General features: G+C 40.9%; 1 protein-coding gene across 1 annotated transcript; it reads right to left on the bottom strand.

Annotated features, from left to right (window-relative positions):
• Positions 1-8,539: 8,539 nt before the first annotated feature.
• On the bottom strand, positions 8,540-9,550 carry LOC132169617 (uncharacterized). The gene has a single exon (XM_059580626.1). The coding sequence runs from the start codon at positions 9,548-9,550 to the stop codon at positions 8,540-8,542; it is 1,011 nt and encodes a 336-aa protein (XP_059436609.1).
• Positions 9,551-11,386: the final 1,836 nt, after the last annotated feature.

Here is an 11,386-nt window from a genome sequence, read left to right as displayed (position 1 = left end):
CTGGATCTCTCTCTCTCTCTTTCTCTCTCTCTCTCATTTCTTTTGTAAATGATAATTATTATTAATGTTCTTGTCTTTGCGGATCCTGTAAATGTTCCCTGGATGTTATCTTTTTGATTTATGGAAGTGTAAGGAACACTTCTGGAATATTCTGAACACAATTGATTCTGCCTGGGACATTTTACTCGATTGCTACTATAGTTCAGAATCCAGGCAAAAAGGGTCTTCCCCTCATACTTTTAGACAACTTGCAATGTCACTCCAAACTACTAGAAAATTGTAATGTATCTCTGTTATACAAAAAATGTATAAAAGTATCCTTATAAAAAAATTTGAAAAATTACAAAAAATAAAAAAATCAGAAAATAATTTTTTTAATAAAAACCTGGCGACAATGGTGTCGCTGGTTTTTTTTTTTTTTCCTTGAAGTTATAAGGGTATTTGACTTTTTGATAATTTTCAGGGGTACTTTTGTCTTTTTGCAAAAAAGGGGTAGATTGCAATTTTTTAGTAGTTTGGGAGAGGGGGAGGGGGGAGGTGGGGAGGGGGCGTTGCTTCAATTGAAAGTTTAAAGAGAACATTACAAATTGCCTAGTAGTTTGAGGAAGGTACGTGTATTTTTCAAAGATAAAAGAAAGACTCGACAAAGATATTACAAATAATGATTGGAAGCTCCTTGGCTCTATCTTTCATGGAGTTTAAAACCCCTAGAGAGAAAACTTCCCAGACAAGCTATTGTGCTAGGGTGTTCTTCCCTCGTCCTCCCCTCTCCCACATGATCTCTTTACTATCAGTCTTCTTGGATTGGTTTATCCTCTACTGTTTCTTGCTTGGGGTTTTGGAGGTTAGATCTATGTCCATCTTTCCATCTCGGTGATTCTCACTCCTCTTCTCCACCTTCACTGGTTTGCGCTCTTCTCCCCTCTGAATTTTGTTTTCCTGCAGATGTACCACACGCACCTCCTTAGCATGCGTGGGCTACACTTGCCACCTCTACCATGGATCTGTCCCATCAAATTCATGGTCCCCTTGCTCTTTTCAAAAGAGTCAATTTGGTTCTCAAATTTCTAAGATTCGGATATGCGCTCAAACAACTTTTGAGGTTGGGCGTCATACTCATCGTCCTGGTAATAGATATTTTGCGTGATATAAGGCTCGTCTCACTCGAGCAACCAATAAAATACCATATCTAAGAAATAAGTATAATTCATTTTTGGTTGGCACAGACTGTTTGCCTAACCTGTAGATGCGGTACGGTCCATCTTCCCTAAGTATGGACTATCAAATCGCTTAATCAGTTACACGCAATCAAGAGAAAAGCATAACTCATCTTCAGGTCGTATGAATTGTCTACCTAAATTACACTAAGCTAGGGTGTAGAGTAATTCGCCTTCCTTAGGCATGGCCTATCAAACCCTCTTGATCATGTGTCAATTAAAATTATTGTATAACAATCATATATATATATATATATATATATATATATATACAAAAACTGAATCACTCTCATAAGTGCCTTAATATTGCGATATGTGGTATGAACCCTTTTTATTTTAATGCTAAACCGGTTTTTTAAGGCATAATTTGTGAACCAGTTTTTTAAAAGTGAACCGGTTTTACTTAAAAAACCGGTTATTAAATTAGTGTAATTAATGTCGTTTAATTATATTTGTAGAGTTTTTCATATATAAATTATTCAATAAATTAAGTATTATTAATGTCAAAATCAAACAAGGAAACAAATAATACAAATCAAATTATTATGTACTATTATGTATATAACATAATATTATATGTCCTCTCATTTTCAAAATCATTTGATTTAAAAAACGTTTTCTCTCTAGCGTAACCCTAGTAGAGAAGGAGAAGTTTTCCATGTCTCTTTGAGTCAGTGGAAGTATATTGTTTGTGTTTTTCTCTTCTGACAGTGCTCGTGTTTATGGCGGACGATCTGACCAAGATGTGGGCAAATTTCTCGTTGACAGAGGAGGAATGTGTGGAGTGGGAGGCGCCGGTTGAAGAATGGCAAGATGTCTCATTGTATGGCCAATTATGTGTTGTTGGGAAACTAATTGCAGATCATTTTGTAAGCAAAGAAACCATCAAAACGACCCTAATGCTCAGGTGGAAACCATTGGGAACTCTCTCTTTCAAAGTTTTGGAGGAGAATGTGTTTATGATAGAATTCACGGATTGAGATGATAAGAAGCGGATTCTAGAGGGCAAGCCTTGGGTGTTCGAAGGTAGCCTCTTTCTAATAGAGGATTTTGATGGACACTCCTCTTCGGCGAATTTTACGTTTGATAAGGCTGCCTTTTGGGTGCATATGAAGAACCTGCCACTGGCATGTATGGGGAAAGAAATAGGACGTATGCTTGGAGCTTTTGCAGGGGAGGTAGAGGTAGTTGATATTGATGGGAGAGGTGTCAGATGGGGTGAATATCTATGGGTTAAAATCCGGATGGACCTGTCGAAACCTTTGGCACGGGAAAGAATGCTCAAACTGTAAGGGAAAACAAGTTGGATTCCGTTCCTGTATGAGCGCTTGCCAAAATTCTGCTTTCATTGTGGGCTGATTATGCATGGTCGAATGGGATGTCTTGGAAGATCCAACTTACGCCAAAAGGAGAGTTCCACGGAGTTCGGGCCTTGGTTGCGAGCTCCTTAACCTCCACGAAGATAGGAGAGGGGCTTGGGAAGATTTGGGGGGAGAAAGGGGACCTCAGACTTTGGCATAGAAGGAACCGAGGGATACCAATCTAGCTTGGGCGGCGGTACTGGTTTGAATCAAGGGGAAGGTAGTGGAGCTTTAGAGGAATGGCCGAACCCTAAACACATGAAACCTCAAAGGAAAGGGAGTGGGGATCAGAGAGAGAATCATGGAGGGGTGCGCGAATCTTTCCAATTCAAGGCACAAGTAGAAAAGTAAGGTTTTCTTGGGCGGCGGTACCGGTTTGAATCAAGGGGAAGGTGGTGGAGCTTCAGAGGAATGGCCGAACCCTAAACGCACGAAACCTCAAAGGAAAGGGAGTGCGGATCAGAGAGAGAATCATGGAGGGGTGCGCGAATCTTTCCAATTCAAGGCACAAGTAGAAAAGTAAGGTTTTCAAACCAGCCGCAGTTATGAAGGAACGATTCTCGGGATAGGGATGGAAGGTATTTGTAGAATGTGCAGTCCAGTATGACAAAAAAGGCAACTTCTTCTTCACACAAGAAGGTGCCATAGGTTTTTAAGGAGATACTAAATGATGCAGCTGGCACAAATAAGGAAGGTAACGTGTGGAATGTTGAAGGGGTGGGAACCGGAGGTCAGCCACTTTTACTGGTCCAAACTTGCCTGACGTGGAAAAAACTATGTTAGCCAACAGAGTGTTTATGAAAGAAAGAAAAGAGGTAGCGAACGGTATATGTGGTTGTACAATTACGAGCTGGAAAAGGAAGGTAAGAGAGGAACAGGAATTTGCTTCTACACCAGGGTTGGGATCACGAAAGAAAAAGGAGTTTGGAGGGGAAGGGCACTTTACGAAGGTGGAAAAGGTAATGCTTTTATTGGAATGTCAGTCAACTACGAAAAATAGTTCGGGGGTGGCGGTAGTTGTGGAGCAGCCCCGCCGACCGCAATGAATTTAATAAGTTGGAACTGCCGAGGGCTTGGGAACCTTCGGACAGTTTGGGCCCTTTGTCGGATGGTGAAGGACAAGCGGCCTGTGATGGTTTTCCTTATGGAAACCAAACTGAGGAAGGAAAAAATGGAGATGGTTCGCCATAGGTTGGGTTTTCCCAATTTATTTGCGGTGGATTGCGTTGGGAAAAAGCGGTGGTTTGGCTTTACTATGGGGGAGAAGATAGGAGTTGACATCCAAAACTTCAGTCACAGACCTATAAATGGGATAATTCAAATGCCGACTTCCCATGTAAAATGGAAATTTACTTGTTTCTATGGACACCCGGACGTGGTAAAACAATACGAAGCATGGCACCTCTTACATCATTTAGCCCGGCTGACCTCAATGCCTTGGTTATGCATAGGAGAATTTAATGAAATCCTGTCTAATTCGGAGAAGTGGGGAGGAGGATGTCGGCCAAGCGGACAAATGCAGGATTTTCAAATTGAGTTGGAGAATTGCGAACTATCGGATTTGGGTTATAAAGGACCAAAGTTTACATGGAGCAATTGTTTGGATAGCCAAACCTTCATAAAGGAGAGGCTTGATCGGGGAGTTGCCAACTCGGGTTGGTGTGACTTATATCCGGTTGCAGAGCTGATTGTTGAAGCCATGACATCGGACCATGCTGTTTTGATAATGTATTTGGGTGGGTTGCTGCGTGGTACTAAAAAACAGCGTTGGTTCTGTTATGAAGCGAGGTGGATGATGGCCTAAGGTATGAGGAGATTGTTTTACGTGCATGGCATCAACCTTCGAGGGTGGGTGAGCAGTGGAACCACATTGACCGTAAGTTAACTATGTGCAAGCAGAACCTCTTGATGTGGCAGCAAAAGGCTTTTGGGTCATCACAAAATGGTATTTCTAGACTGAAAAAAAAAAACTAAATTTGGTGCAGGGAAGGGTGGACAACCAGGCAAGGACGGAGGCTGGGCTGATACAGAGGGAAATTAATTCTTTGCTTAATCAAGAGGACATGACATGGTAGCAAAGGGAAAAAATGGATTGGTTAAAGTTGGGTGATCGTAATACTAAATTTTACCATGCATGCGCCAATCAACGTCGGAAATCAAACTGGATTCTGATGATAAAAAATACTGGTGAATTCGTTTTGGAGTCCCTTGATGAGATTCGGGCTGCTTTTATTGAATACTTCACAAAATTATTTTCGGCGGGTCCTTTAGTGGATAGAGAGCTGTGCCTGTAGTTTCTAAACAAAAAGGTGTCTGAATCCATGAATGAAGAGTTGCTGAAGGTCTTTACAAGAGGGGAAGTGGATTGTGCTTTAAAGCAAATGGGACCATTCAAAGCTCCGGGGCCAGATGGCCTGCCTGCCAGGTTTTTTCAGAACCATTAGAAGACAATGGGAGAAGAGGTGGGTCAGACTGTCCTTGATATCCTCAATTCTGGTATGATGCCCCCTACTTTGAATTTAACATATATAGCTTTGATCCCTAAGGTGAAGAACCCTTTGAGTGTCATTGATTTTAGGCCTATTAGTTTGTGTAATATTTTATACAAACTAATTTCAAAGGTCCTTGCGAACAGACTGGAAAAGATTTTGCCCCATACAATATCCCCAACTCAAAGTGCCTTTATCCTTGGTAGACTTATAACGGATAATGTCTTGGCAACCTATGAGACCCTACATACGATGCACTAGTGTATGAAAGGGAATAAGGGTTTCATGGCGGTCAAATTGGACATGAGCAAAGCCTATGACCGGGTTGAATGGGGTTTTTTGGAGGAAACTATGAGGAGGATGGGGTTTGCACCTAGATGGATTAATTTGATCATGATGTGTGTATCAACTGTGCAAAATTCAATCTTGGTGAATGGTGATCCGTGTGGAAATATATCCCCTACAAGGGGGCTTCGGCAAGGCGACCCAATCTTGCCGTATGTATTTTTTATTTGTGCTGAGGTTCTAAGCTCCCTATTGACCCAAGCAAATTGTGAAGGCTCACTCACGGGTGTTCTGACTTCCAAATTTGGACCCCGAGTGAGCCATCTCTTTTTTCTGCGAATGATAGTTTGCTCTTTTGTAGGACTAGTCTCACTCAATGGAATCATTTGACCAACATTCTGCGTATTTATGAAGAATCCTTCGGTCAATGGTTAAACAATAACAAAAATGATATATTTTTTAGTAAGAACTCTTCCCTGGTGGAAAAGGAGCAAATTGTGGAAGTGGCAGGCATCCCAGTTACACAACGGTATGATACCTATTTGGGTCTGCTGGCCTTAGTGGGAATATCGTGAGTGGTAGCATTTAAGAGCATTAAGGATCGTGTATGGAGGCGGCTCCAAGATTGGAAGATTCAATTCCTTTCACAAGCTGGAAAGGAGATTTTGCTAAAAGCAGTCATTCAAGCCATTCCGACATATATGAGCATTTTTTTGTTGCCTAAAGGCTTATGTTTGGAAATCAACTCCCTAATGTAAAAGTTTTGATGGGGCCATCAAGACAAGTCACGTGTGCCTTGGATGAGTTGGAGCCATATGGGGATATCCAAAACAAATAGAGGGATGGGGTATAGAGATTTTGGTACCTTCAACAAGGCTTTATTGGCAAAACAAGGATGGAGACTTTGGCAATCACCAAATAGCTTCCTTTCCTGAATTATGGAAGCCAAGTATTATCGGGGTGGCTCTTTTCTTGATGCGCAATTAGGTACCCGGCCTTCTTTTGCTTGGAGAAGTATCCATAGTTCATATGACTTACTAAAGGAGGGGTTGATATGGAGGATTGGGAATGGAGCAAAAGTGCGAATTTGGAAGGATAAATGGCTACCTAGACCTTCTACTTTTATGGTGCAGTCCCCGCCACAACTATTGGATCCAGACGCCAAAGTAAGTGTGCTTATCGACGAGGATACCAAGTGGTGGAAATTGGCCTTTTTTGGAAATATTTTTGAGCCGGAGGATGCCAATTTAATACATTCATTGCCAGTAAGTTTTTCAAACCAGGAAGATAGGCAAGTTTGGACTGGAGCCAAAAATGGTTTATTTTCTGCCAGGAGTGCCTATTACATTCAAAAGGAATTGGAAGCACAAGGAAAGGTTGGAAGCTCATCATGGAAGGAGTTTTCTCCGGTATGGAGGGGAATTTGGGGACTGCAGATACCCAATGTTGAAAAAAACTTACTATGGCGAGTTTGCCATGATATTCTTCCCACATGTGCAAACTTACATCGAAGGAAAATTATCCAGGATTCGTTATGTCCCTTATGCGGCCAAGCATATGAAACAACTATCCATATCCTTTGGCAATGTCCTTCAGCCATGGATGTTTGGTGTGTCGGAAATGCCAAGCAACCAAAAATGCCTACTGAAGGAAAACCATTTCTACAAATTGTTGAAAGTGTTTTTGCAAAGTGCGAAATGGAGGAGAAGCGACAATTTGCTGGAATTGAATGAAGAATTTGGCTGAGACGGAATGACGTCATGCATGGGAGTAATTTTACACGTCCTAATGTATTGGTCCAAGGAGTTCGTAGATCCATGGAGGAATTCTCGACGGTAGCAAAAATAGAGATAATGAAACCAAGTCGGGCTTCTGTGCCAAGCAATATGTGTTGGGCAGCACCTCTTACTAGATGGTTAAGGGTCAACTAGGATGCCTCTTTTCATAAGACCCGTGGCTAGAAGGGTGTTGGAGCGGTGGTGCGGGATGATAAGGGCAGACTGGTTGTAGCTATTGGAAAAACCGTTGTGGGGTGTCTTGACCCGTCGGTGGCGGAATCAAGGGTGCTGTTGCTGGCGATTAAACTGAGCAAGGATTTGGGTCTTCGAAACACTCATTTTGACGGCGATGCTGAAGGGGTGATAAATGCGGTGAATTCTTTGGAAACATACTGGAGCAATAAGGGGCTGTGGGTGGAGGACATAAAACCTGAATTGGACGGTATACCCTCTTGAGAGGTGACGTTCGTTCGTAGGGAAGGAAACAAAGTTGCACATGCTCTGTCAAAGGAGGCTAAAACAAGTTTTTTGGATAAATGTTGGCTTTTTGAGTCACCTGAATGTATTAGCGATCTTGGTCTAATGGAGCTTAATGCTCTATCTTCTTGATTTTAAATGAGAATGAAAAGTCTTTGCTTCAAAAAAAAAAAAAAAAAAAGAAAAAGAAAAAGAAAAAAAACATAATATTATATGTTATAGTTGAATTAGATGCACTAAATGATAGGATGTAGAAACAAAATAGAAAAAAATTTCATTGCATTATTAATCAAAAATAATAAAAAACCGGTTAAAAAAAAACTTAAGTTGCATGGGTTTAGTCATTTAATAAAAAATAATAAAAAACCGGACTTTTAAGAGGCATAAAGCATATTAATCAAAAATTTCATTGTATTATTTTTGATTTTTTTTTTAAAATATATAATTGTATATTTATTATTAATTATATAGATGGTCGGATTTTTACTCAACATAATGATTAGGTATTTATATTTTACTTCATTAGCAAAAATAATCTTTATCATTAATCTCATATATATAGAGAGAACGGTAAGCTTACACTCATTTGGAGTTCGAAGGATATCGATCAAAGATAGAAGTTGATTGGTTGCTTCAGTCTGAAGATTGGGAATGATCAACATCAAAAACACGCAGAGGAGAATTCTTGAAGTTGCCATTGTTTGTATTGGATAAACTAAAAATGACTTCGAGTTTGGGAACTATGGTTACTAATAATGTGTTTCTTTTGGGCCCTTGCTCCTTCCTTTTAAAAAAGAATAGGGGAAGAGAGGTAGCGAATTTTAATTATTGACCAAGAAAAGTTTCTAGATATATATATTTTTTTTGAAACTAAATTGGTGACTTTTATTGATTAAAAATCGTAGGTGGAGCGTAATATCTCCAGCCAACAATCATCGAGATAGAGCTAATTGCTCCATCAAAATAATATCACTAATACAATTAGGAGTGGTACCCCTCCAAATTCTATCATTGACATCAGTAGTGGCCACTTTCGCCATCCTATGAGCCTCCTCATTTGCTTCGTGAGAAACAAAGACGCAATTCCACCTTGGTAGAGTGAGTAGTACACGCCTTGTATCTTCAATTAAATGCCCAAAAAGACTCCATGTGCCCGTAGCTGAGTTGATAGCCTCCACAATTTGTTTCACATTGCCCTCCAAAATTAAATTTTGTACTCCCATATCCCTACATAAAAAAACCGCATGATAGGCGGCATATGCTTCCCCCATTGCTAGCTCCAGTATACCCATCCTCGTTTTACACATAGTAGCGATCACTTGCCCTTTCTCGTCCCTGAGCACAACTCCGATCCCCACCCTTTCATTTAATTTATCTATGGCCACATCCCAATTCGCCTTGTACCAACCTTGGGTAGGAGCCAACCACGCCTTCAAATGAGTAGATACATTATTTTCAGCTGGTTCCTTCTGTTGTAGTTGGGCATAGGTCATTATGTCCTCTACCGTTTTTTGGAGAATAAGGTTGGGATCAACGAAAGTTCCTTCATGAACCCATTTGTTTCTACAGAACCATACGTGGCACGATAACTGTGCAAACATAGCAAAATCGTCCAGGTCACATTTTGAAAAGATACTTTCCATAGTCTGCATGAAGCTCCGTCCCTCCATGGTCATCTTTTGGAAGACCCTTCTACTGCAGCCCCATATGTCTCTTGCAGCTGAACAATCCCATAGAGCATGAAGAATAGTCTTTAGTTCCTGCTCAGAAATGGGGCAAAAAGGTTCTTTCACCACCTTTCGCCTGAGTAAATTTTCCTTAGTGGGTAGTAAATTTTGGCAAACTCTCCAGAAAATTTTTTTCGCCGCATTTGGAATAGATAATTTCCACAAAATGCTTTCCTCCCATTTTGTAGATCCTCCTGGCCATTTCCTTATCTCCATCTCCTTTGCTAAATGATAAGCACTTTTTACCGAGAAGATACCCAAACTTGTACACAGCCAAATCCGAATATTCGGTTGCTGCATCTGGCTGACTTGTATAGTATTGATAGCTGCTACCTCCTCAGTTGTAAATATGCTATTTAATAGATTTTGATCCCACTCACCCCTTTCCTGATCAATTAGTTCTTATACCTTGCTATTTGGATTCAGCACCTTCGGAAGGGAATGGACTTTAAAAGTTGATGGAATTGGGATCCAAGCATTACCCCAAATCTTTATTGATTGGCCATTACCTACTCTCCAAAGGAAACCGGTCTCAAGAAGGTCCCTTGCCCCATGAATACTTCTCCACGCAAAGGAGGGTTTGGAGCCCAATTTTGTCTCCAGGAAAGAGGAAGTGGAGTAATATTTGGCCTTTAAAATTTTTGCCGTAACGCTCTCCGGGGATTGTAACAGCCACCAACATTGCTTTGCTAGGAGAGCCTTGTTAAAACTCACCAAATCTCTGAAGCCCAATCCATCTCGATCCTTCGACAGGCCCAATTGACCCCATCTCATCCAATGTATGCGTGAGTCATTCTCTTGATGCCCCTACCAAAACTTCTTCATCATGGAATTAGTTTCGGCACATAACCCCTTCGGAAGAAGGAAGATGCTCATGCTATATGTAGGAATTGCTTGAATGACTGCTTTCAATAAGATCTCTTTTCCCGCTTGTGACAGAAAATTCAGCTTCCAATCACTAAGTCGCCTCCAAACTCTATCCTTAATACTCTTAAAAGCTTGTTTTTGAGATTTTCCAACAAGGGCTGTAAGCCGAGGTATTTGTCATATCTTTGTGTGGCTGGGATCCCTGATAAACGCAAAATTTTTGCCTGGGCCTCAGTGGGAGTGTTTCGGCTAAAAAAGATTGACGTTTTAGCTTGGTTTAACCGCTGCCCCGAAGCCACCTTATATGTCTTGTGAATATTTGTCAATCGAATCCAGTGCGAATTAGGGGAAGCCTTGCAAAATAACAGGCTGTCGTCGGCAAAGAAGAGATGTCTTAACTGAGGGCCCTTCTTTGAAGTTGGAACTCCGGGTAATTTGCCATTTCCATCCGCCCGGGTTAACAAGGAGCTAAGAGCCTCTGCACACAACAAAAAAAGATAAGGTGAAATGGGGTCCCCTTGTCGGATGCCCCTCATAGGAATAATCCGACCCATAGGGGTCCTGTTGATAAGAACCTTATAGATAGTTGACCTGACACACATCATTATTCTTTCGACCAACTATCAAAACCCATCCGGTCCATAACCGCTTCTAAAAAATCCCATTCTACCCTGTCATTGGCTTTACTCATATCGAGGTTTACCGCCATATGACCCACCTTTCCCCATAGTCTCGATTGCATAGTATGAAGGGTCTCGTAATCGGCTAATATATTATCAGAAATTAGCCGACCAGGGATAAAAGCACTTTGGTTCGGAGAAATAACTTTAGGGAGCACCAATTTTAATCTATTAGCCAAGGTCTTAGAAACCAATTTGTAAAGCACATTGCACAGGCTAATGGAACGGTATTCAGTGACACTAGTGGGGTTTTTGCATTTGAGAATTAAAACAATATACGTTAAATTAAGCTCTTTATTCATGCATCCTGTATTCAAAATATTAAGTACAACATGGCTAACCTCCGCGCCAATGGACACCCAATTTTTTTGGAAAAAGCAAGTTGAAAAACCATCCGGGTCGGGCGCTTTCAAATGAGCCATTTGATTTAGAGCTATACCCACTTCTTCAACCGTGAATTCTTTACAGAACATTTCATTCAGCGAGTAGTTCACCATTCGATCAA

This window comes from Corylus avellana, chromosome ca1 (genome assembly GCF_901000735.1).
Source record: "Corylus avellana chromosome ca1, CavTom2PMs-1.0".
Taxonomy (NCBI): domain Eukaryota; kingdom Viridiplantae; phylum Streptophyta; class Magnoliopsida; order Fagales; family Betulaceae; genus Corylus; species Corylus avellana.
This window is presented reverse-complemented; position numbering and strand designations above follow the sequence as displayed.

What these genes read in the sequence shown, in the direction of transcription:
- LOC132169617 (XM_059580626.1), bottom strand. Translation starts at nt 9,550, where the DNA reads ATGGAGATAAGGAAATGGCCAGGAGGATCTACAAAATGGGAGGAAAGC.